The sequence below is a fragment of the Pyxicephalus adspersus genome, unplaced genomic scaffold, assembly GCF_032062135.1.
Source record: "Pyxicephalus adspersus unplaced genomic scaffold, UCB_Pads_2.0 Sca3, whole genome shotgun sequence".
In the NCBI taxonomy this organism is placed as follows: Eukaryota; Metazoa; Chordata; class Amphibia; order Anura; family Pyxicephalidae; genus Pyxicephalus; species Pyxicephalus adspersus.
In genome coordinates, this window is record NW_027317010.1 from 50,624 (window position 1) to 78,585 (window position 27,962).

General features: G+C 44.0%; 1 protein-coding gene across 1 annotated transcript in view; it reads left to right on the forward strand.

Moving 5' to 3' along the window:
• Window positions 1-27,962, forward strand: part of LOC140344772 (NACHT, LRR and PYD domains-containing protein 12-like) — an 84,752-nt gene that overhangs the window by 50,128 nt on the left and 6,662 nt on the right. Inside the window, exons 7-8 of the mRNA XM_072431977.1 lie at window positions 9,701-9,865; window positions 26,995-27,159. Of these exons, the coding sequence (XP_072288078.1) occupies window positions 9,701-9,865; window positions 26,995-27,159 (330 nt within the window). The remainder of the gene's footprint in view (window positions 1-9,700; window positions 9,866-26,994; window positions 27,160-27,962) is intronic.

A 27,962-nucleotide genomic window follows, 5' to 3' on the forward strand; every position in this document is an offset into this window, starting at 1 on the left:
AAAACAAACCCCAATAAATACAGAATCAAAGTTTTAAAAATTGCCATTTATTCCCTGGATGGCTAGTGTGTAACACTGTGTCTTATCTTACCTTTGCTGATCTTTGCAAACTGTGTGCTCAGCACTTGAAACGAGACAAAACCCAAACAAACTTGAAACAAGATGCATGAGCACTCATTTAAAAACCCACCACCCGCTAACCTGACAGGAACACCTGTGCTCTGTGCATCGACCTCCGGCCCAGAAGCAAGCTGCTAGATCTTCCTCCATTGCCTTTCCTCCTTCTGCCACCAAAGGACCCTGTGCTGCTGCCAGCAATTTGAGTGGGGCATGTAGCCGAGCTTTACAGTTTTCAGACTCCAGCGGTGAGGAGGAGCTGCATAGCAAATCGGCTGCTGTTTGTCGCATTGCTAGCAGTCAAGACCAGGCATCATGGCCATCCCCTACACCTTCTACCTCATCATTCAATATTTCTGTGGTTAGCATTAGCAGCATCTAACCTTCCACCCCCAGATGCTGGAACACAAGAGGAAATATGTCCCAAATAACCCCAAAACAAAGCTAATCAATGCGGCAATTGCACAGCTGATAGCATCAGCTACCACCTCCCTTACCAGCTGGTGGACTCCAATGTGTTCCGTTATGCATTTTTCTCCACGAACCCATAGTACGTTATGCCTAAGCAACAGTATTTTGTACTAAAATGTGTTCCTGCTTTGCAGGAACACGTGCAGATCATTGTGTTCGTGGCCCTGCAGAACTCGGTTTCTGGCAAGGAGCACTTGACAACTGACAGTTGGCCCAGCAAGCATGGAGTGGGAAGATATATTTCCCATACAGCTCACTGGGTAACTTTGATGGCAGCAGGGGAAGATGCAGCTGCAGCAAGGCCTGCATACCTAGCTCCGCCCAGAGCGTATCGCCATGCAATCTCCTCCTTAACCTCCACTTCTACCTCCTCCTTTGAATCTTGTGCATCAACCTCTTCCTCCAGGGACACTTTGCCATGGAGACCCAGCACCTCCCATTCACCAGCATCTGTTCACTGCCAGCAACAACCTGCAGTTTGCTATTTCAGTGCACAAGTCAGATGTTGCCACGCAGTCCTGAGTTTGCGGTGCCTCGGTTCCCTCAGCCACACGGGCGCAACCATTCTAAATGCCCCATGGGAGCAGGAGGACATATCGCTAACTCCGCACGGACTCCAGCCAGGCAGGGTTGTGTGTGACAATGGGGCCAATCTGCTGGCAGCCCTGCGTTGTGGGAAACTTACACATGTACCTTGCCTGGCTCACGTCATGAACCTCATAGTAGAGCGCTTCCTTGGGAATTACCCAGGCCTCCCGCCAGAAAGTTGTCAGCACATTTCCGCCAGTTGTACACAGCTAGTGCCTGATTGGTGGAGTTACAGTGAAACCTCAATCTGCTGATGCACCAGTTAATTTGTGATGTGGCCACTCATTGGAATTCCACCTTTTACATGCTGCAGGGGCTCACTGGCTGAACAACAGAAATTGGTGGTGGATTACGTGGAAGACTCTGTTCGTTTTAGACGTATACCTACACTACCTTTCTTCAGCCCTGCGGAGTGGCTGTAAATTGGGGACTTGTGCAATGTATTGGCAGGGATCAGGGATCAGGCCTGTGTCAGTGACACCATCCCCATCATATGCCTGCTGGAACAGATGATGGTGCAGCATGGACACGACACAGAACAGAGGCTGCAGGAAGGGATGACGTTTCGATTCAGATTTAAATACCTGTAATTTTTGGAGAGAAATACAGACATTTTTCTGGCTTTTTTGATAGATAGCAAGTGGTATCAGAATTAAATATCTGTATTTTTTGGAGAGAAATACAGGTTTTGTCTGCCTTTTTCGATAGATAGCAAGCAGTATCAGAATTTTATGTCTCCATTTTTTGAAAGAAATACAGAAATTGTTCTGCCTTTTTTGATAGAGGAATCTATCAAAAAATGCAGAATAATTTCTATTTCTCTAAAAAAAATACAGATATTTCATTCTGCTATGCTATCCATTGCTACATTCCACGTGCTATCTATCAAAAAAGGCAGAAAAAATTCTGTATGTATCTCCAAAAAATTACAAAAAAAAATTTAGATACCACCTGCTAGCTATCAAAAAAGGCCAACCACATTCTCCTGCTGCTGCTGCTGCTGCCGCCTGTCAGTACTCCATTCACTAAAACAGTACACTTCTGGGTGTCATTGATGATGCACTACACCCAGCTCTGGATGCCAGTTGCCAATGCCGTCCACACTTCGTCTCAGGACTCACCACCTCCTTCTCCTGCTGTTGCTGCTGCCGCCTGCCCAGTACTCCTTTTTACATAAATTGTATTACACACTTCTTTGTGTCATTGATGATGCACTTCACCCAGCTCTAGATGCCAGTTAAAAATGCCATCCACGCTCTGTCTCAGGGCCCACCGCCTACTCTTCCTGCTATTACTGCTGCTACCTGCCCAGTACCCTGTTTTAGATGCCAGTTACCAATGCTGTCCATGCCGCATTTTACAAAGTTACAGCTAGCACATAGGAAAAGGCAATCCCCTACTCAGCAATGTGTCCAATAGCTGTGAACCCTACATTGTGCATGTGAGGGGAAGCCTCAGCCACTTCACATTCACCAATAGTTGGAGCATCTACAGCCTTAACCTCTTCATACTCCCACTTATCCTACATAAGTCATGTCTCTTCACAGTTGCAGATTAGAGTCTAGCTCAACAGGGTCTTCTTCCCCGCTGATTCTGCCATGCCCGTTCCCTTGGCTTTGTTTTCGCTAGATAGTAGGTAGGGACAGTGGGAATCTCATTCATCCATTCATGCATATAACTAATTAGATGACGAGACATTTGGCTACCTTAAAAGAGTCATAAATACTCCCAATGTTTACCCTTGCAAAAATTGTATTACAGACTTCTAGGGGGCATTGACGATAGACTACACCCAGCTCGAGATTCCAGTTAACAATGCGGTCCCCACTCCTGTGATACCTATATAACTTGTAACAGAGCTGTGTAACTGTCTAATTTTTTGACTGAAAGAGACCCCTTAGGGCCCTCTGCCTGTACTCTGAAGCCTGTGTATGGCTTGTAACGGAGCGGTGAACCCTGGCAGCTGACTTTTGGACCGGAGGAAACCCCTCGGAACCCTCTCTGCCCCTACTCAGAGGCCTGTATAAAATCCGCATGTTTACTTGACCGCCCCATAAAATAGCCTTGCAGAAACAGAAAAATTTTTCTCTTGACTTGTACAGTGTTGTGCAGAGGTGTGGGAGTTTCCCCTATTGGCTTTAATGGTGTTCGAATTCGACGTTCGATCACCCAAACAATATAGGTCTATTTGAGCGAAAATCGGTCGAATCGAATAGTGAGATCCCAAACAAAACTAATCTAGAGGTTGGAACTCAAGTCGCGCCACTTGAACTCGAGTCCGACTTAAGTCACCTAATGAATGACTGGCAACTCGATTTAGGGATTTCCCCAGGGACTGTGACTTGCTTTCCCTGCTGACAGCTGAAGGGGGAAGGAAGAAAGGCACCACCGTGGCCTTAGAATGCGATCCTGTGTTCAAGAACAGGATCAGAGCTCTGTTTTTATATGGCGACAAATGGGGATAAATGAAGTGAATTGACTTTGGACTTAACTTGGAAGAATTCTTGGTGACTTGAGAGTTGACTTTGGACTTGGTGTCAAGGACTTTGGACTTGGTGTCAATGACTTTGGATTTGACTTGGACTTGAAGGGTGACGACTTAGTTCAACCTCTGAAATACTCCCCCCACACCCAGATCCCAAATACACAATGCACCTATGCACCTGGTTGCCCTTGGGGAAAAACTAGAATATCTAACTGCAAATTGTCCCTGCTACAACACCAAAGGACTAAACCCCCATTAAAATAATGACCCATACCTCTTTTATTAAAACCAGGCTTCTCTCTCTTCCTTTGACCGTTGGGAAGAAATGTTCCATAATATTCATCCTTGTTTTCACCTGGACATATGAGGAGTAAGATTTGCCTCACACCTCTGGATGGAAAGGATTAGGTTAATCAGCTCTGCTCTGTCAAAAGGTGCAGCCATTGTTGTCACTTTATAGGGGCAGAGGTGTTGAAACTCCCGTATCCAATCAAATACAAAATAATTAAAAACAAACCCCAATAAATACAGAATCAAAGTTTTAAAAATTGCCATTTATTCCCTGGATGGCTAGTGTGTAACACTGTGTCTTATCTTACCTTTGCTGATCTTTGCAAACTGTGTGCTCAGCACTTGAAACGAGACAAAACCCAAACAAACTTGAAACAAGATGCATGAGCACTCATTTAAAAACCCACCACCCGCTAACCTGACAGGAACACCTGTGCTCTGTGCATCGACCTCCGGCCCAGAAGCAAGCTGCTAGATCTTCCTCCATTGCCTTTCCTCCTTCTGCCACCAAAGGACCCTGTGCTGCTGCCAGCAATTTGAGTGGGGCATGTAGCCGAGCTTTACAGTTTTCAGACTCCAGCGGTGAGGAGGAGCTGCATAGCAAATCGGCTGCTGTTTGTCGCATTGCTAGCAGTCAAGACCAGGCATCATGGCCATCCCCTACACCTTCTACCTCATCATTCAATATTTCTGTGGTTAGCATTAGCAGCATCTAACCTTCCACCCCCAGATGCTGGAACACAAGAGGAAATATGTCCCAAATAACCCCAAAACAAAGCTAATCAATGCGGCAATTGCACAGCTGATAGCATCAGCTACCACCTCCCTTACCAGCTGGTGGACTCCAATGTGTTCCGTTATGCATTTTTCTCCACGAACCCATAGTACGTTATGCCTAAGCAACAGTATTTTGTACTAAAATGTGTTCCTGCTTTGCAGGAACACGTGCAGATCATTGTGTTCGTGGCCCTGCAGAACTCGGTTTCTGGCAAGGAGCACTTGACAACTGACAGTTGGCCCAGCAAGCATGGAGTGGGAAGATATATTTCCCATACAGCTCACTGGGTAACTTTGATGGCAGCAGGGGAAGATGCAGCTGCAGCAAGGCCTGCATACCTAGCTCCGCCCAGAGCGTATCGCCATGCAATCTCCTCCTTAACCTCCACTTCTACCTCCTCCTTTGAATCTTGTGCATCAACCTCTTCCTCCAGGGACACTTTGCCATGGAGACCCAGCACCTCCCATTCACCAGCATCTGTTCACTGCCAGCAACAACCTGCAGTTTGCTATTTCAGTGCACAAGTCAGATGTTGCCACGCAGTCCTGAGTTTGCGGTGCCTCGGTTCCCTCAGCCACACGGGCGCAACCATTCTAAATGCCCCATGGGAGCAGGAGGACATATCGCTAACTCCGCACGGACTCCAGCCAGGCAGGGTTGTGTGTGACAATGGGGCCAATCTGCTGGCAGCCCTGCGTTGTGGGAAACTTACACATGTACCTTGCCTGGCTCACGTCATGAACCTCATAGTAGAGCGCTTCCTTGGGAATTACCCAGGCCTCCCGCCAGAAAGTTGTCAGCACATTTCCGCCAGTTGTACACAGCTAGTGCCTGATTGGTGGAGTTACAGTGAAACCTCAATCTGCTGATGCACCAGTTAATTTGTGATGTGGCCACTCATTGGAATTCCACCTTTTACATGCTGCAGGGGCTCACTGGCTGAACAACAGAAATTGGTGGTGGATTACGTGGAAGACTCTGTTCGTTTTAGACGTATACCTACACTACCTTTCTTCAGCCCTGCGGAGTGGCTGTAAATTGGGGACTTGTGCAATGTATTGGCAGGGATCAGGGATCAGGCCTGTGTCAGTGACACCATCCCCATCATATGCCTGCTGGAACAGATGATGGTGCAGCATGGACACGACACAGAACAGAGGCTGCAGGAAGGGATGACGTTTCGATTCAGATTTAAATACCTGTAATTTTTGGAGAGAAATACAGACATTTTTCTGGCTTTTTTGATAGATAGCAAGTGGTATCAGAATTAAATATCTGTATTTTTTGGAGAGAAATACAGGTTTTGTCTGCCTTTTTCGATAGATAGCAAGCAGTATCAGAATTTTATGTCTCCATTTTTTGAAAGAAATACAGAAATTGTTCTGCCTTTTTTGATAGAGGAATCTATCAAAAAATGCAGAATAATTTCTATTTCTCTAAAAAAAATACAGATATTTCATTCTGCTATGCTATCCATTGCTACATTCCACGTGCTATCTATCAAAAAAGGCAGAAAAAATTCTGTATGTATCTCCAAAAAATTACAAAAAAAAATTTAGATACCACCTGCTAGCTATCAAAAAAGGCCAACCACATTCTCCTGCTGCTGCTGCTGCTGCCGCCTGTCAGTACTCCATTCACTAAAACAGTACACTTCTGGGTGTCATTGATGATGCACTACACCCAGCTCTGGATGCCAGTTGCCAATGCCGTCCACACTTCGTCTCAGGACTCACCACCTCCTTCTCCTGCTGTTGCTGCTGCCGCCTGCCCAGTACTCCTTTTTACATAAATTGTATTACACACTTCTTTGTGTCATTGATGATGCACTTCACCCAGCTCTAGATGCCAGTTAAAAATGCCATCCACGCTCTGTCTCAGGGCCCACCGCCTACTCTTCCTGCTATTACTGCTGCTACCTGCCCAGTACCCTGTTTTAGATGCCAGTTACCAATGCTGTCCATGCCGCATTTTACAAAGTTACAGCTAGCACATAGGAAAAGGCAATCCCCTACTCAGCAATGTGTCCAATAGCTGTGAACCCTACATTGTGCATGTGAGGGGAAGCCTCAGCCACTTCACATTCACCAATAGTTGGAGCATCTACAGCCTTAACCTCTTCATACTCCCACTTATCCTACATAAGTCATGTCTCTTCACAGTTGCAGATTAGAGTCTAGCTCAACAGGGTCTTCTTCCCCGCTGATTCTGCCATGCCCGTTCCCTTGGCTTTGTTTTCGCTAGATAGTAGGTAGGGACAGTGGGAATCTCATTCATCCATTCATGCATATAACTAATTAGATGACGAGACATTTGGCTACCTTAAAAGAGTCATAAATACTCCCAATGTTTACCCTTGCAAAAATTGTATTACAGACTTCTAGGGGGCATTGACGATAGACTACACCCAGCTCGAGATTCCAGTTAACAATGCGGTCCCCACTCCTGTGATACCTATATAACTTGTAACAGAGCTGTGTAACTGTCTAATTTTTTGACTGAAAGAGACCCCTTAGGGCCCTCTGCCTGTACTCTGAAGCCTGTGTATGGCTTGTAACGGAGCAGGGAAACCTTGCAGCTGACTTTTGGACCGGAGGAAACCCCTCGGAACCCTCTCTGCCTCTACTCAGAAGCCTGTATAAAATCTGCATGTTTACTTGACTGCCCCATAAAATAGCCTTGCAGCAACAGAAAAAAAAGCCATCCTGATTTTTCTCTTGACTTGTACAGTGTTGTGCAGAGGTGTGGAAGTCTTGACATGTCTTATAAATGTATTTGTTGGCTGTGAAAGCTCTACACAGTCCAGAACAATAAACCAAAGTTACCCCCATTAGCTTTAATGGTGTTCAAATTCGACGTTCAATCACCCGAACAATATAGATCTATTCGAGCGAAAATCGGTCGAATCGAATAGTGAGATCTCAAACAAAACTAATCTAGAGGTTGGAACTCAAGTTGCGCCACTTGAACTCGAGTCCGACTTAAGTCACCTAATGAATGACTGGCAACTCGATTTAAGGATTTCCCCAGGGACTGTGACTTGCTTTCTCTACTGACAGCTGAAGGGGGAAGGAAGAAAGGCACCACCGTGGCCTTAGAATGCGATCCTGTGTTCAAGAACAGGATCAGACCTCTGTTTTTATATGGCGACAAATGGGGATAAATGAAGTGACTTGACTTGGGACTTAACTTGGAAGAATTCTTGGTGACTTGAGAGTTGACTTTGGACTTGGTGTCAATGACTTTGGATTTGACTTGGACTTAAAGGGTGACAACTTAGTTCAACCTCTGAAATACTCCTCGCACACCCAGATCCCAAATACACAATGCCCTGGCCAGAAAATGCACCTGGCTGCTCTTTGGTCCTCATCTGAGCTACCTATGCACCTAGTTGCCCTTGGGGAAAAACTAGAATATCTAACTTCAAATTGTCCCTGCTACCACACCAAAGGACTAAACCCCCATTAAAATAATGACCCCAACATCTTTTATTAAAACCAGGCTTCTTCCTTTGACCGTTGGGAAGAAATGTTCCATAATATTCATCCTTGTTTTCACCTGAACATATGAGGAGTAAGATTTGCCTCACAAATCACAGGGGAGCATTATGCAGGTGTCAAAAAAATCTGGAAACTTGGAAACTGCTTTAAAAATATCTGTCTAGACATTTATCATGTAGCAGTGGGTGGTCTCCAGGATAATTTGTGGCTGGATCTTGTCATTATGGATGTGGATTTACATTTATTCTGGGACATAAAAAGGAAAACATTGGGAAGAATGAGTATTGGTATCTTTATTTCTGGCTCATGTGACCCTTTCAGGTAATAGATCCTGTACTTGGGGGGGGGATTAATCTCTAGGGCTCTTTATTACAGAAGGCATTTAGATTACTATAAACCATACACAGATCCCTACATATATTTGGTGAACATTGTTTACCTCCTCTTTATAGCCCACACTGTTGAGAGGAGGTGAGAGGTCTGTTCTTAAAAAAATGGGGGGGGGGGGCACCTTTTGTTCGCCTTTTCTATACCTGGAGATGTTTAAAATAGTGAGAAGAACAAAAAAAAAATATGTTTTGCATAATCATATACAGTTTACTTGAGACTAACATGGAAAGTACACACTGTGAGGTGTTACAATAACATGAAAGGTTTGTCATATACTTTCATAGAGGCTACCCAGGATTGTCTCAATAAAAAATTTTTTTCTGACCCGCGTTTCACCTTATTTAGCTTCTTCAGGGGAGGGTACTTGAATACCAAACTGACAAAGACAACAAAAACATACAATAAGATAAAAATGTGTATGTTGTTAGAAAAAAATAATCTCAAAAGGATGTACTAGCATACTGCTAGTGTAATATAGGGCAGACATGATACAATACAAAAATATATTATATTATAACTGAAAGCATATCAAACTATTTGTAGTCTTTCACATTCTTGTTGAGAGGACAAAGATAATGGTGTGCTCTATACTCATATATAGATACATTGGAGGATATAGATAAATACAATTATACATCAATGAACATATAGACAATAAATATATATACCAGTCATTTTGTGATATTCAGTGAAGAATATATATAGAGATATAGAAAACGAGTAAAAAAGCGTAAAAAGCTGTTGAAAATGGTTTTCTTGTGAATATAATAATATATAAATACAGTAATAGTATATATATTAAAGAAGCTCATTTAATTGTTTACCTAAAACTTGATTTCCTGAAGTCCAAATTATTATAAATGGTAATACCTGGAGATGGCAAACATGTGAAGGGTTTGTTAGTTCCCTGCAATCTGCACTGTAGCTGGAGCTGTCCCCAGTGTAAAGTATAATATTTTCCAAATCAGTCTTCTGAAAAATCCTGTTGTAGGTCAAAGTATTAGAATGCTAATGAGCTAAATTCCATCCCAATGTGCACCCCATCTCCATACACACACTGACATTCATCTCTTCTTATAGCTTGGCAGGGAATAACTTGGATGACAGTTCCTGCCCCGACCTGGCATCTGGAATAAGAAATAACCGGACACTGAGGACACTGGATCTGTCTGATAATGATCTGCAGGGTCCTCATCTCAGAGATCTGATGAAAGCTGTGACAACCAGCCAAATAGAGGAATTACTGTAAGTATAACAGAAGTGATAGAAGTGATTTTCTGAGACAACGGAAAAATTACGAACAAATATAAAGCAATATAAATCTGACCGGGGTTCTGGGTTCACCAACTCATGTAAAGAAATATTATTATAAAATAAAAATATAATACAATGACATAATATATCATTTTATAAATAAATGTGAAAACACCATTCATCTACTAATTAGATGAGGGGACAGAGCTCAGCATCCCAACAATAATTTTGTGCACCAGACTGGTCCTGTTCTCCTGGTGCCAGTAGTGGGGTCACCTAAGCTCCCCATTTACCAGACAACCAGAAGATTCATTCACATTGTTATTTAGAAAACCACACTTAGGGGTCTATTTATAAAGCAGTGAATCTGACATTCAATGAAACATTCCCTGGTGGAGCATCAATTGCTGCCCCTGAATCACATGGATCTGGAAAATTCTCCACCAGAGATGTCAGATTCACTCCTTTATAAATAGCCCCTTAAAGTGCAGGCTTTGCAACACTTGTTGTCTGGCTGCCTCTTTCTAACTGACCAATGGAGAACAAGCAGAGGTAGCGAGTTCAACCATGGCAGTCTGGTAGTCACTTGTATCACCATGCACACAAATGACCCCTATAGTGTTAGGTTGGTATTTGGAGTGAACACAAATTCAGCTTTTACCAGAGTTACAATGTTTACCGAGTCCAGCAAAGAGTGACAGCTTTTTCATCAACTAACATAACACATATTTGTTTCTCAAAATTGCTTTGACTAGCTGCAATACACACCACCTTTTTCAGAAGATTGCATGGCAATGGCTCATTGGTTAATGGACAACTAGCAGCAGTACCTCCTAACCCTTGGCAACGAAAATAGTTTACATGTTTTCAACTCAATCCACTCAAAGGCCACTTGGACCTTGCTGCCCTCTTTGGCCCCTCCCTAGGCCTTGCGTCTCTTCACAGTCTGAAACAGTCTTATTATTAATTTGTCTTATTATTTATTTTAAGACCCATATCTCCTGGAACAGTCTCACCAGGGGTTCTTGGAGGTCTCTCTTGATTGGAGCTAGTCTTCTCTGGCGTTGGAATAGTTAACCAGTCCTCAGCTGCACTATACCGCTCCACCATTTCCACAAGCTGGTCCACCGAATTGGGGTCTCCATGGGTTACCCATCTCCTCAGATCAGCAGGCAGTGCTGGTAAATAATAATCCATTGAGACACGCTCGGTTATCTCTGGAGCCGATAAGCACTCTGGTTGTAGCCATTTCCTGATAAGGTGTATAAAATCATACATTTGTTAACGGGGCAGTTTTCCGGGCTTGTACCCCCAGTGGTGCACTCTCTGAGCTGGGACAGCTAACGTTACTCCCACACGTGCAAGGATCTCCGCTTTAAGTCTTTCATAATCCAGGGCAGCCTCAGGCTCCAAATTAAAATAGGCCTTTTGGGGTTCACCAGTCAAAAATGGCAAAATTATCCCAGCTCATTGTTCTTTAGGCCAACTTTCACGCACCACAATCCTCTCAAAAGTAGCAAGGTAAGCCTCCACATCATCAGCCACTGTCATTTTCTGCAGAACGTGACTTGTACCAATAGTTTTACTGACAGTTTGTACTGGTACGACAGAGTCTCGACCTAACTGTGCCAGGCGTAGAGCTACCTCTTTAAGGACACTTTAAGGAGGTCCAATTGCTAGGCCTCTGATATTGCAAAAATCTGAGTGGACAACACCTTCATCATTTCATTTTGTTGGCGATTGGTATCTTATTGCACTGTTGTAGCATGCTGCTGGGCCTCAGAGGCCTGAATCAATACTTTCATCACATCCTCCATTTTACAGTCCAATTACAGAGATGCCCGCATCCTGCACAATATGTGGTATATCACTCTTGTGGGATCACCTCTTCTGGGGTAAGAGGTACTCTCAGACTGCAGGAGTGGTGGATGAAGACATTAGACACTCTAGACAGTAGATAGGTTTGAAACTGACCCGCAGTCAGCTTTATTAAAAGGTTGCCAAAAGATAAAACAAAGCAAGCCAAATTAAATCCTAGCCAGTCAGTCACTCACTAAACAGCAGGCGGATTCCTCTCTACCAGTTGGTGGCTAACCCAGCCAACTCAACACAAATGTTCCGGCAACCTTTACTCATATGTAATACAGCAATGGCTCTCACAGGCAGCTTCCCTGTGCCCCGGGTCAGAGAGCTTTCTTCCTCTCCTTCCCTTTTACCTGCTGCTCACAGCTCTGCAGTAATTAATGGCCAGACAAACCCACATTCTGGCATGGATCAGAACACTTCTGAGTGACGTGCAAAACCCAGATCTGGAATCCCAGTAGACCTGTTGCTGGTTAATCTTCCCCATAGGGGAGGAAATGTGGAGAAATATATCTTCCCTTCAAGATGACTCCCTTTGCCATGTCACAGTGGGCAGACATCTGGTAACCCAGCTTTTAAAGGGGGCTTCCAGATATAAAATAAGCCTCCCACACCCAGATCCCAATTACACCAACCCCTGGCCTGCAAATGCACCTGGCTCCCATTGTAACCACATCTGGGCTACTAATGCACCTGGCTGCCCTTAGAGCAAAACTATATAAAATGATATCCGACTCCAAATTCTCCTTGCGACCATACCAAAGGACTAAACCCACATAAAAACCACAACCCCCCACCCCTTTTATTGACACCAGGCTTCTGTGTCCTCTTTTCACTGTTGGGAAAAAAATGTTCCATAATATTCATCCATGCTTTTTCACCCTTACATATGAAGATTCAGATTTGTCTCACACATCTGGATGGCTCTCTGCAGGTGCCAAAAATATCTGGGAAATGCTCCAAAAATATCTGTCCAGACATTAATCATGTAGCATTGGTGGTCTCCATGATAATTGGCGGTTGGAACTTGACATTGTTGATGTTGATTGACATTTCTGGACATCATTATAGACATAAATTTATTCTAGGGACATAAAAGGAAACATTGGGAAGTGTTGTGTTGTGTTTATTTCTTTTTTAAGAGTCAGTGTTAGTGTTGGTGTTCCAATTCGGGCTGTCCTTATATTCAACCCGAATATGGCTTTTCGAATTCGGATAGACCCAACCCGAAAAACACGGGATTCAACTGTAAAAATTCGGGGAAAAAAATTGTAAAAACTGTTTAAAAAAATTATAAAAATTAATAGTAATTTATTGATTTTTTTTTAAATACCTTTTTTTTTGCAGGTTTTCCCACAATGACAGTATGATACCCGCGGCTATGCAGCCATGGGAATCCTCCTGTCATTGCGGTATCTCGGGCCACTATAGGTGATGAATGGGGACTTGTCCCCTGTAGTGCCCTGTATTATAGATAGAGAATCCAAGATACTCTATTCAAGAATAAATAGTACAGCGCTGCAACAGCAATCGCTGTTCCCATGCTGTGCTTCTACTATGTATTCTTGGATAGAGTAAGAATACAGGGCACTATAGGGGATGAATGGGGACTTGTCCCCATTCATCCCCTGTAGTGTCCAGAGATTGTAGTGGAACTGCAAAGGTAATCTGCAGTTCAGTTTCCCACATGACGTCACATGGGAAACTGAACTGCAGATTACCTCTGCAGTTCTACTACAATGTCCAGGCACTACAAGTGATGATGAATGGGGACTTGTACATAGTCATCACCTGTAGTGCCCCCTATTCTTAGATAGAGAAACTCTATCCAAGAATACATAGTAGAAGCACAGCACGGCTGTTGCAGCGCTGTAATGTGTGTTTTTTGATTGAGAAACCCTCTTCAACAACACATACATTTAAGGGCTGCAAGTGCAATCTGATTGCTCTTGCAGCCCTTAAAAGAGCCTTAAAAAAAACCAAATTCTCACAATTCGGCATTCGATCACCCAAAGAATTTCTCACTATTCGATCGAACAGCTGTCGAATCCAATAGTGAGCTATTCGACCAACACTAGTCAGTGTCATTATTTCTGGGCCATGTTACCCTTTCTAGTAATGGATCCTGTACTAAGGGGCATGGTAAATCTCTGGGGTCCCTTTATTAAATGAACGTTTTGGATTCCTATAAACCATTATTAAACTCCCACTTATATTTGGAGTACAGGTGTTTTTGTTGATTTTGTTCACTGTTGATAGAAAGTGTGAGGTTTGTTCTGAACTAGTGGGGGGGGGGGGTCACTTGCTGTTCCCCTTTTCCGTACCTGGAGATGGCAAACATGTGAAGGGTTTGTTAGTTCCCTGCAATCTGCACTGTAGCTGGGGCTGTCCCCAATGTAAAGTATAATATTTTCCAAATCAGTCTTCTGAAAAGTTGTCAGTAAAAGTTTACACCTGAAAACTTCCTCAGTAAATTCCTGTTGTAGGTCAAAGTATCAGAATGCTAATGAGGTAAATTCCAACAATGACATAATACACAATTTTTTCAATAAAATTGAAAACACCAATTAACTACTATATAGATTAGGGGACAAAGCTCATCATCACAACAATGATTTGTGCACCAGACTGGTCCTGTTCTCTTGGTGTCAGAAGTGGGGTCACCTAAACTCCCCATTTACCAGACAACCAGAAGATTCAGTCACATTGTTATTTAGAAAACTACACTTAGGGGTCTATTTATAAAGCAGTGAATCTGACATTCACTGGAACACTCCCTGGTGGAGAATCAATCACTGCCACACATGAACCTGGAAAATTCTCCACCAGAGATGTCAGATTGATTTATTTATAAATACCCCCCTTAAAGTGCCCCTGTCATTGGGGGAATATATAAGGTGACATTGCAGGCTTTGCCCTTCTATAACATGTGTACAGATGATGTACAGAGTAAGGATGAGTGAAACCTGCGGCAGTGTTTACTGCTCCCAACCCCTTCAGAATAGAACTCTGGCTTTTACAAAGTCTTATACATATGTTATGGGGCATTTTAAACATTTTTATTTAAGCTTTATTTAAACAGAAAGCTGAGCTGGTGACAGTAAAGGGAATGATGATGGTATTACTGCTCTTTACTTCCTGTACTCACTCTCAGGGTGTTGGTGTGCAGACATCAGTTCACTCACTTATTAAAGAGGGCTTCTAGATATCAAATAATCCAGAGTGGTGTTGGGGTTTGAATTTGGGCCCTCCTTATGTTCAACCCAAATATGGCTGTTCGAATTTGGGTAGACCCCAACCAAATATTGTGTGTTCGCGTGTTCGAATTCGGCCCTACCACATAATGCTAGGGCCCTCCAATAACAGCAGGGATGCTCTCCTCCATCTTTGTGGTGGCAGGCAGCCGATTGGCTGTCTGTCACTGCATGCCACACAGGCAGCCATTGGCCTATATAAGGCGAAGGCATGCCTGCATTTACCACTCCTGACAGATTTGCTGATAGCATCACAACCTTTCTGTGCTTGACTTGCATTGTCAAAGTCAAGTAAAAATAAAAGTTTTGTAGCTAGATAGATTGTATCACACTCACTATTACTCAGATAGATTGTTGGATTGTACTGTATTGCTTCAGTCCTGTAATCCATTGTACTCAGATAGGTAGAGTGTTTCCCTGTTAGACAGATAGTAAATCAGTCAGTGTGTTACATACAGGTAGCCAGAGCCAGGGTACCCTGACAGCGTGCACAGTATCTCACTTGTACTGAAAGACAGTCAGACAGACGCAGTGACGGACGTCACATTTGTATACTGTGCTGCATATTACAAGCGTCACGGCTGAAGGAAAGTGCCGCATACAACACACACAGCGCACTTGCATTTTTGGGTAAACCCCCCCAAAAGAAAAAAATAATTTTACTGTAAAAATTTACACTTTGTGAAGCATATTAGCTCCAAAGTATTTTGCAGGGTGTGAAGCCACACACACATTGCAACTATGTCTAGCCAAAGAGGAAGGGGTAGCTTTGCCAGGGGTGGCAAGCAAAGCAGTATATGTCTGTTTTTAACTGCAGACCCGAGAACAGCTGGACCTTAGACATTTTAGAGTTGGTGGTGGTGTGCGTCTATTATTACCGCGCCTTGAAGAACAGGTAGTAGAGTACATTACCCAGCCTGGGTCAAGTGATTGCACACCCTCTTCCTCCCAGGCCCAGACACAGTCCCTCACAAGGGACACAAACTACAGTCCCTGATAGACCTGTTCCTCCTAGTTTTTCCTCCTATGCTGGCGAGTCACGTGTACGGCAGTATGTAGAGGAGTCCCACCGAGTGGGGTTGGAGAGGCAGAGCTACAAGTATTCCTTCAAGATTGTTGTTTCAGTCATCTGATGAAGAGAGTCAGTTCACAGGCTTTTCCTCCTCTTACTTTTCACCTAAGCACTCTGGGCCAGACGAGCCAATTCAAACTTGCTCCAAAAGTCCGCTGCTTCCTGTCGGCAGGGGGAGAAGGAGGAAGAGGGTAAAAGCTGCCAACACTTTGTAGTCTTCATGTACCAGTGAGGCAAGTCATAGTTGTCCATCGTCGGCAGCTGTCACCACAGCTATGCTTCAACAACCGCGGACCGCCACCACGAGCACCAGCTCCAGAGCCTATTTCAGCCCAATTCGCCCGTGTGGGCATTTTTTACTGTCCATAGTGATGACAACACTATGGTCATTTGCAAACTGTGTGCTCAGCACTTGAAACGAGACAAAACCCAAACAAACTTGAAACAAGAGGCATGAGCACTAGTGTTGGTCGAATAGGTCGCTATTCGATTCGACCGCTATTCGGCCAAATAATGCATAATTATTCGGGTCGTCGAATGCCGAATTCGAACTCCATTAAAGTCAATGGGGGAAAAATTCAGGTTGTTATTCGGGTCGGTGGAGAGCTTCTACAGCCTATAAATACATTTAAAAAGACATGTCAAGACTCTCCCATCGGATGCCGCCTGTACAGTTCCCAACTCTGGATGCCAGTTACCAAAGTGGTGCCCGCTCTGTCTCAGAGCCTCTTCCTGCTCTTCCTACACTTCTGATGAGCCAGCTGATTTGAATGGGTGGCATTTTTAACCCTGGAGAGCAGGTTGAAACGTAAGTGCAAGTGCATGTCAATTACATACAGTGGGGGGAAATCTGCCAGTGTGGCCCTGTCCAAATTCCCTTCAATGATGTCCCAGCTCACATTAGGAATGTGGTACTCTAGAACGTCACCAGCTTTGAATCCAACAGACATGGACGTGTTTCATGTCACCAGACATTTGTGGCTCAGCACCTAAGTGAGCCGAACAAACAGGTGGTCCAGGTTGGTTTATCATACTGGCTTGAAAAGCCCGCTACTTCCTTGTACTGTATTGGTGCAGTACTGAAAACTACTGTACTCAGTTTGAGTGTTTCACCGATAGATAGATAGATAGATAGATAGATAGATAGATACATACATACGTGTGTTACATACACATAGCCAGAGTCAGAGTACCCTCCCTGAACGCATGCACAGTATAACACTTGTACTGAAAGACAGACACACAGACGCAGTGTATACTGCCGTATATAGTTTGTATACTGTGCTGCATATTACAAGGTTTCTAGCATCTAAAGTCAGGTACTGGGCAGGTTGCAGCTTCATTTACAGCTGGAGGAAGAGGAGGTGGGCTCTGAGACGAAGTGTGGACGGCATTTGTTTCTGGCATCTAAAGTCATGTACTGGGCAGGTTGCAGCTTAATTTACAGCAGGAGGAGGAGGCGGTGGGCTCTGAGACGGAGTATGGACGGCATTAGTGTCTGGCATTTAAAGTCAGGTACTGGGCAGGTTGCAGCTTAATTTACAGCAGGAGGAGGAGGCAGTGGGTTCTGAGACAGAGTATGGACGGCATTAGTGTCTGGCATTTAAAGTCAGGTACTGGGCAGGTTGCAGCTTCATTTACAACAGGAAGAGGAGACGGTGGGCTCTGAGACGAAGTGTGGACGACATTCGTTTCTGGCATCTAAAGTCAGGTACTGGGCAGGTTGCAGCTTCATTTAGAGCTGGAGGAAGAGGTGGTGGGCTCTGAGACGAAGTTTGGACGGCATTCGTTTCTGGCATCTAATGTCAGGTTTTGGGCAGGTTGCAGCTTCATTTACAGCTGGAGGAAGCGGCTGTGGGCTCTGAGACGAAGTGTGGACGGCATTCGTTTCTGGCATCTAAAGTCAGGTACTGGGCAGGTTGCAGCTTCATTTACAGCTGGAGGAAGCGGCTGTGGGCTCTGAGACGGAGTATGGACGGCATTAGCGTCTGGCATTTAAATTCAGGTACTGGGCAGGTTGCAGCTTCATTTACAGCTGGAGGAGGAGGCGGTGGGCTCTGAGATGGAGTATGGACGGCATTAGTGTCTGGAATTTGAAGTCAGGTCCTGGGAAGGTTGCAGCTTCATTTACAGCAGGAGGAGGAGGCAGTGGGCTCTGAGACGAAGTGTGGATGGCATTCGTTTCTATCATCTAAAGTCAGGTACTGGGCAGGTTGCAGCTTCATTTACAGCTAGAGGAGGAGGCGGTGGGCTCTGAGACGAAGTGTGGACGGCATTTGTTTCTGGCATCTAAAGTCAGGTACTGGGCAAATTGCAGCTTCATTTACAGCTGGAGGAAGAGGTAGTGGGCTCTGAGACGGAGTATGGACGGCATTAGTGTCTGGCATTTAAAGTTAGGTACTGGGCACGTTGCAGCTTCATTTACAGCAGGAGGAGGAGGCGGTGGGCTCTGAGACGGAGTATGGACGGCATTAGTGTAACAGCGGCTGGAGGCCTGGGTAATTCTTAAGGAAGCGCTGTAGTATAAGGTTCACGACGTGAGCCAGGCAAGGTACATGTGTGAGTTTCCACAACGCAGGGCTGCCAGCAGATTGGCCCCATTGTCACACATGACCTTGCCTGGCTAAAGTCTGTTGGGAGTTAGCCATATGTCCTACGGCTCCCGCAAGGCACTTAGAATGGCTGTGCCCGTGTGGCTGAGGGAACCCAGGCTTTGCAACTTCAGGACTGCGTGGCAACGACGGAATTGTGCACCAAAATAGCAAACTGCAGGTTGGTGCTGGTGGTGAACAGATGCTGCCGAATGGGAGGTGCTGGCGCTAGGTCTCCACAGCAACGTGTCCCTGGAGGAAGAGGTTGAGGCACAAGAGTCAAAGGAGGAGGTGGAAGTGGAGGTGGAGGAGGAGATGGCATGGCGATGCGCTCTGGGCGGAGGTAGGTATGCAGGCCTTGCTGCAGCTGCATCTTCCCCTGCTGCCATCAAAGTTACCAAGTGAGCTGTATGGGAAATATATCTTCCACTCCATGCTTGTGACAGACAGCCAATCGGCTGTCTGACACAACAAAGATGGAGGGGGCATCCCTGCTGTAATTGGAGGGCATGGGGGAGTTGCCCACCCTGCCCAAATGTTTCAGTGCATTCTGGGAAATTCGAATTCAGGTTTGTCGAATGCAGCCATATTCGGGTCGAACATGAGGACGACCCGAACTTGAACAACAACACTAATTTAAGCACTCATTTAAAAACCCACCACCCACTAACCTGACAGGAACACCTGGGCAAAGCACAGAGCTCTGTGCATCGACCTCCGCCCCAGAAGCAAGCTGCTAGATCTTCCTCCGCTGCCTTTCCTCCTTCTGCCACCAAGAGACCCTGTGCTGCTGCCAGCAATTTGAGTGGGGCATGTAGCTGAGCTTTACAGTTTTCAGACTCCAGCGGTGAGGAGGAGCTGTATCGCAAATCGGCTGGTGTTTGTCGCATTGCTAGCAGTCAAGACCAGGCATCATGGCCATCCCCTACACCTTCTACCTCATAATTCAATATTTCCCTGGTTAGCATTAGCAGCATCTAACCTTCCATCCCCCAGATGTTGGAACACAAGAGGAAATATGTCCCAAATAACCCCAAAACAAAGCTAATCAATGCAGCAATTGCACAGCTGATAGCATCAGCTACCACCTCCCTTACCAGCTGGTGGACTCCAATGTGTTCCGTTATGCATTCTTCTGCACGAACCCACAGTACGTTATGCCTAAGCAACAGTATTTTGTACTAAAATGTGTTCCTGCTTTGCAGGAACACGTGCGGAGCATTGTGTTCGTGGCCCTGCAGAACTCGGTTTCTGGCAAGGAGCACTTGACAACTGACAGTTGGCCCAGCAAGCATGGAGTGGAAGATATATTTCCCATACAGCTCACTTGGTAACTTTGATGGCAGCAGGGGAAGATGCAGCTGCAGCAAGGCCTGCATACTTGCTGCCCCTGAAACACATGGATTTGGAATATTCTCCACCAGAGATGTCAGATTCACTCCTTTATAAATAGCCCCTTAAAGTGCAGGCTTTGCAACACTTGTTGTCTGGCTGTCTCTTTCTAACTGACCAATGGAGAACAAGCAGAGGTAGCGAGTTCAACCATGGCAGTCTGGTAGTCACTTGTATCACCATGCACACAAATGACCCCTATAGTGTTAGGTTGGTATTTGGAGTGAACACAAATTCAGCTTTTACCAGAGTTACAATGTTTACCGAGTCCAGCAAAGAGTGACAGCTTTTTCATCAACTAACATAACACATATTTGTTTCTCAAAATTGCTTTGACTAGCTGCAATACACACCACCTTTTTCAGAAGATTGCATGGCAATGGCTCATTGGTTAATGGACAACTAGCAGCAGTACCTCCTAACCCTTGGCAACGAAAATAGTTTACATGTTTTCAACTCAATCCACTCAAAGGCCACTTGGACCTTGCTGCCCTCTTTGGCCCCTCCCTAGGCCTTGCGTCTCTTCACAGTCTGAAACAGTCTTATTATTAATTTGTCTTATTATTTATTTTAAGACCCATATCTCCTGGAACAGTCTCACCAGGGGTTCTTGGAGGTCTCTCTTGATTGGAGCTAGTCTTCTCTGGCGTTGGAATAGTTAACCAGTCCTCAGCTGCACTATACCGCTCCACCATTTCCACAAGCTGGTCCACCGAATTGGGGTCTCCATGGGTTACCCATCTCCTCAGATCAGCAGGCAGTGCTGGTAAATAATAATCCATTGAGACACGCTCGGTTATCTCTGGAGCCGATAAGCACTCTGGTTGTAGCCATTTCCTGATAAGGTGTATAAAATCATACATTTGTTAACGGGGCAGTTTTCCGGGCTTGTACCCCCAGTGGTGCACTCTCTGAGCTGGGACAGCTAACGTTACTCCCACACGTGCAAGGATCTCCGCTTTAAGTCTTTCATAATCCAGGGCAGCCTCAGGCTCCAAATTAAAATAGGCCTTTTGGGGTTCACCAGTCAAAAATGGCAAAATTATCCCAGCTCATTGTTCTTTAGGCCAACTTTCACGCACCACAATCCTCTCAAAAGTAGCAAGGTAAGCCTCCACATCATCAGCCACTGTCATTTTCTGCAGAACGTGACTTGTACCAATAGTTTTACTGACAGTTTGTACTGGTACGACAGAGTCTCGACCTAACTGTGCCAGGCGTAGAGCTACCTCTTTAAGGACACTTTAAGGAGGTCCAATTGCTAGGCCTCTGATATTGCAAAAATCTGAGTGGACAACACCTTCATCATTTCATTTTGTTGGCGATTGGTATCTTATTGCACTGTTGTAGCATGCTGCTGGGCCTCAGAGGCCTGAATCAATACTTTCATCACATCCTCCATTTTACAGTCCAATTACAGAGATGCCCGCATCCTGCACAATATGTGGTATATCACTCTTGTGGGATCACCTCTTCTGGGGTAAGAGGTACTCTCAGACTGCAGGAGTGGTGGATGAAGACATTAGACACTCTAGACAGTAGATAGGTTTGAAGCTGACCCGCTGTTAGCTTTATTTAAGGTTGCGAAAAGATAAAACAAAGCAAGCCAAATTAAATCCTAGCCAGTCAGTCACTCACTAAACAGCAGGCGGATTCCTCTCTACCAGTTGGTGGCTAACCCAGCCAACTCAACACAAATGTTCCCGCAACCTTTACTCATATGTAATACAGCAATGGCTCTCACAGGCAGCTTCCCTGTGCCCCGGGTCAGAGAGCTTTCTTCCTCTCCTTCCCTTTTACCTGCTGCTCACAGCTCTGCAGTAATTAATGGCCAGACAAACCCACATTCTGGGTTGGATCAGAACACTTCTGAGTGACGTGCAAAACCCAGATCTGGAATCCCAGTAGACCTGTTGCTGGTTAATCTTCCCCATAGGGGAGGAAATGTGGAGAAATATATCTTCCCTTCAAGATGACTCCCTTTGCCATGTCACAGTGGGCAGACATCTGGTAACCCAGCTTTTAAAGGGGGCTTCCAGATATAAAATAAGCCTCCCACACCCAGATCCCAATTACACCAACCCCTGGCCTGCAAATGCACCTGGCTCCAATTGTAACCACATCTGGACTACTAATGCACCTGGCTGCCCTTAGAGCAAAACTATATAAAATGATATCCCACTCCAAATTCTTCTTGCGACCATACCAAAGGACTAAACCCACATAAAAACCACAACCCCCCACCCCTTTTATTGACACCAGGCTTCTGTGTCCTCTTTTCACTGTTGGGAAAAAAATGTTCCATAAAATTCATCCATGCTTTCACCCTTACATATGAAGAGTCAGATTTGTCTCACACATCTGGATGGCACTCTGCAGGTGCCAAAAATATCTGGGAAATGCTCCAAAAATATCTGTCCAGACATTTATCATGTAGCATTGGTGGTCTCCAGGATAATTGGCGGTTGGAACTTATCATTGTTGATGTGGATTGACATTTCTGGACATCATGATAGACATAAATTTATTCTAGGGACATAAAAGGAAAACATTGGGAAGTGTTGTGTTGTGTTTATTTCTTTTTTAAGAGTCAATGTTAGTGTTGGTGTTCCAATTGGGGCTGTCCTTATATTCGACCCGAATATGGCTGTTCGAATTCAGATAGACCCAACCCGAAAAACACGGGATTCGACGGTAAAAATTTGGGAAAAAATTTGTAAAAACTGTGTTTAAAAAAATTATAAAAATTAATAAAAATTTATTGATTTTTTTTTTTTAAATACCTTTTTTTTTTACAGGTTTTCCCACAATGACAGTATGATACCCGCGGCTATGCAGCCTTGGGAATCCTCCTGTCATTGCGGGATCTCGGGCCAATATAGGTAATACTCTATTCAGGAATAAATAGTACAGCGCTGCAACAGCAATCGCTGTTCCCATGCTGTGCTTCTACTATGTATTCTTGGATAGAGTAAGAATACAGGGCACTATATGGGATGAATGGGGACTTGTCCCCATTCATCTCCTGTAGTGTCCAGAGATTGTAGTGGAACTGCAAAGGTAATCTGCAGTTCAGTTTCCCACGTGACGTCACATGGGAAACTGAACTGCAGATTACCTCTGCAGTTCTACTACAATGTCCAGGCACTACAAGTGATGAATGGGGACTTGTACATTATCATCACCTGTAGTGCCCCCTATTCTTAGATAGAGAAACTCTATCCAAGAATACATAGTAGAAGCACAGCACGGCTGTTGCAGCGCTGTAATGTGTGTTTTTTGATAGAGAAACCCTCGTCAACAACACATACATTTAAGGGCTGCAAGGACAATCTGATTGCTCTTGCAGCCCTTAAAAGAGCCTTAAAAAAACCCAAATTCTCACACCATTGACTTCAATGGTGTTCGAATTCGGCATTTGATCACCCAAAGAATTTCTCACTATTCGATCGAACAGCTGTCGAATCCAATAGTGAGCTATTCGACCAACACTAGTCAGTGTCATTATTTCTGGGCCATGTTACCCTTCTAGTAATGGATTCTGTACTAAGGGGGATGGTAAATCTCTGGGGTCCCTTTATTAAATGAAGGTTTTGGATTCCTATAAACCATTAATAAACTCCCACTAATATTTGGGGTACAGGTGTTTTTGTGCCTCCCACTGTTGATAGAAAGTGTGAGGTTTGTTCTGAAGGGGGGGGGGGTCACTTGCTGTTCCCCTTTTCCGTACCTGGAGATGGCAAACATGTGAAGGGTTTGTTAGTTCTCTGCAATCTGCACTATAGCTGGGGCTGTCCCCAGTGTAATCTATAACATTTTCCAAATCAGTCTTCTGAAAAGTTGTCAGTAAAAATTTACACCTAAAAACTTTTTCAATGAAATCCTGTTGTAGGTCAAAGTATCAGAATGCTAATGAGGTAAATTCCAACAATGACATAATACATAATTTTTTCAATAAAAGTGAAAACACCATTCATCTACTAATTAGGTGAGGGGACAGAGCTCATCATCACAATGATTCTGTGCACCAGACTGGTCCTGTTCTCTTGGTGTCAGAAGTGGGGTCACCTGAACTCCCCATCTACCAGACAACCAGAAGATTCAGTCACATTGTTATTTAGAAAACCACACTTAGGGGTCTATTTATAAAGCAGTGAATCTGACATTCAATGAAACATTCCCTGGTGAAGCATCAATTGCTGCCCCTGAAACACATGGATCTGGAAAATTCTCCACCTTAATAAAGCAGTGAATCTGACATTCACTGCAACACTCCCTGGTGGAGAATCAATCACTGCCACTGCCACACAAGAACCTGGAAAATTCTCCACCAGAGATGTCAGATTGATTTATTTATAAATACCCCCCCTAAAATGCCCCTGTCATTGGGTGAATATATAAGGTGACATTCCAGTCTTTGCCCTTCTATAACACGTGCACAGATGATGTACAGAGTAAGGATAAGTGAAACCTGCCGCAGCGTTTACTGCTGCCCAGCTCCTTCAGGATAAAACTCTGGGTTTTACAAAGTCTTATACATGTGTTATGGGGTATTGTAAAGGCTCTTATGTAGGCTTTATTTAAACAGAAAGCTGAGCTGGTGACAGTAAAGGGGATGATGACATTACTGCACTTTACTTCCTGTGCTCATTCCAAGGGTGTTGGTGTGCAGACATCAGGTGACCCACTTAATAAAAAGGGCTTCTGCGATCCCGGGTTAAATAACCTCTAGTGCCCAGGGAGCGCAGTGGAACTGCAGAGGAACTCTCAAGATGAGCCTTCCTCAGCCAATCAGAAAGCGCTAGAGTTTTGGAATGGGGAGACTTGTCCCCATTTAACCTCTAGTGATGGGGATTGCACACTGAGCTGATCAATGAATACAACTGGGGCTGCATTCAGGGATCAGTACAGCCTGAGATTTTTTTTTTAATTAAAATTCGAGCTTGATTGTTGAATTTACAGGATTCCCAGGGCTGCCAGAATCATTGCAGCCCTTAGAATTCACTGCGATCCTGGGTTAAATAACCTTCAGTGCCCGGGGAGCGCAGTGGAACTGCAGATGAACTCTCAGTGGAGTTACTCTATTGAGAGTTCATCTGCAGTTCACTTCCCACAGTCACGGGGCTGATAAGTACAGCCCAGTGACTGTGGGAACTTTACGGTTACAGCTGATTCAAGGCACTAGAGGTTAATTAACCTCTAGTGCCGGGGATCGCAAACAGGAGGATTTCCAGGGGTGCAAGAATGAATGCAGCCCTGAGAATCCTCCTGAATAATTTCCTCAATCTTCCGATGGTTTCGACGAAATTCAGCGGACCCATTGGAAGGTCGTGGAAATTTTCACAATACCAGAGGCATTCTCGCTCATCCTTAAATATCACTACCGCAGTATGAGGTCAGTTTTAGGGAGACCATAGTCATGTGTCTATAATACAGTCTAAGGTCAATTTGGGGGGAATCTAACTTCATGTTTTTGGAAACCTGCAAACTCCCTGTAGATAGTTTTCTAGTCAAGATTTGAACCTGGGACCCAGTGCTGCAAAGACTGGAGTGCTAACTAGTGTTGGTCGAATATCTCACTATTCGATTCAACAGCTATTCAACTTGTCCCCATTCATCACCTGTAGTGCCCTGTATTCTTGGATAGAGAAACTCTATCCAAGAAAACATAATAGAAGGACAGCGGTGGCAACTGCAATTGCTGTTGCAGCGCTGTACTATGTATTCTTGAATGGAGAAACTCTATCCAACAACACAGGGCACTACAGGTGACAAGTCCACATTCATCACCTGTACTGCCCGGACATTGTAGTGGAAATGCAGGGGTAATCTGCAGTTCAATTTCCCATGTCATCATGGGACATCACAATGGAACTGAACTGCAGCTTACCTCTACAGTTCCACTATGATCTCTGGGCACTGCAGGTGATAAATGGGGACCTGTCCCCATTCATCACCTGTAGTGCCTTGTATTCTTGTATAGAGAAACTCTATCTAACAATACATAGTAGAAGCACAGCACGACAACCGCAATTGCTGTTGGAGCGCTATACTATTTATTCTTGGATAGAGTTTCTCTATCTAAGAATACAGGACACTACATGTGATGATTGGGGGCAAGTCCCCATTCATCACCTGTAGTGTCCGGACATTGTAATGAAACTGCAGAGGTGTGCAGTTCTGTTTTCCACAAGACCTCTGCAGTTCCTGTAAAAAAAAAAAAAGTTAGTTAAAAAAACACAAACTCTCAATAAACTACTCTAAATTTTTTTTACCACATTTTTTCCCCCAAAATTTTTACCATCGAATCCTGTGTTTTTCGGGTCGGGTCTATCCGAATTCGAACAGGTATATTTGGGTTACATTTCTGAACATCATGATTAACATGAATTTATTCCGGGGACATAAAAAGGAAAACATATGAAGTATGTGTTGTGTTGTTTTAATTTCAATAAAATATTTTGCGTATTAGTGTCATTATTCCAGGGTTATGTACCCATTTCTAATAATGGGCCCTGTAGTTAAGGGAGTGGATGGATCTCTGGTGCCCTTTTATTAAACAAGGCTTTTAGATTCCTATAAACCACTCACAAACCCCTGCAAACATTTGGGGTAAAGGTGTTTTTGTGCCCCCCCACACTGTTGATAGAAGGTGTGAGGTCTGTTTTGATCAAAGTGTGGGGGGGGGCACTTTTCTATACCTGGAGATGGCAAACATGTGAAGGGTTTGTTAGTTCGCTGCAATCTGCACTGTAGCTGGGGCTGTCCCCAGTGTAATGTATATTATTTTCCACATCAGTCTTCTGAAAAGTTGTCAGAAAAAGTTTACACCTAAAAACTTCCTCAGTATAATCCTGTTGTAGGTCAAAGTATCAGAATGCTAATAAGGTAAATTCCAACTCAATGTGCACCCCATCTCCATACACTGACATTCATCTCTTCTTATAGCTTGGCAGAGAATTACTTGGATGACAGTTCCTGCCCCCACCTGGCATCTGGAATAAGAAATAACCGGACACTGAGGACACTGGATCTGTCTAATAATAATCTGGAGGGTCCTCATCTCGGAGATCTGATGAAAGCTGTGACAACCAGCCAAATAGAGGAGTTACTGTAAGTATAACAGAAGTGATAGAAATTATTTTCTGAGACAATAAAAAAAATATGAACAAATATACAGCAATAATAAAATATAGATACAGTAATACAATATATACAAAACACTGAATGTTTCTTGACACAATACTGTGATATGGAGTGGGATTCGCCTTTGCAGAACTCCTCAGTAATCTTGTTGGATTTTCATAGTTTTGGTTTCCTGTTGGTGTCCCAGGTGTTTGGCATGCTGGCCCAGCTGTTTATCCTGCTCTCCCCAATCTTGCCCCAGCTCCATCACACCTATCAAAAGCATACATCTCCTTCAAGAGAAACATGGAACAGCCCTTCCTTCATTTCTACACAAAATGTACATGCCACACCTGATATAAATAATTATTGTAAAGAATGAAAAGTAAAGGAGGGACTTTGTTGGCAAAACTCATAAACAATTCCAGTGATAAACAATTTAAATATTAAAACATTTCTTTAAATGTAAAACAGTACTATCATAAATATACACCATAAATACAATGCTTATAACCATCACATATACATAAAGATGTAGTTACCAATTTTTGAAAACTCCCCTCTCATATATAGAGGTTATAGAGCAAAAGGGATAAAGTAACAAGGGATGAAGCATCACCATCCACCCTGGAACTAATATGAGATTCAAATAAGCTGGTTTCTCCTTTATTTATTATCTCCATAACTAAAAAAGCACTTACTTAGCTATTTGTGGGGTCAAACACAAACTCACTTACTATCAATAAATTTAATCAGTTTTATTTTTAACTTAATTATACATAATCATATAT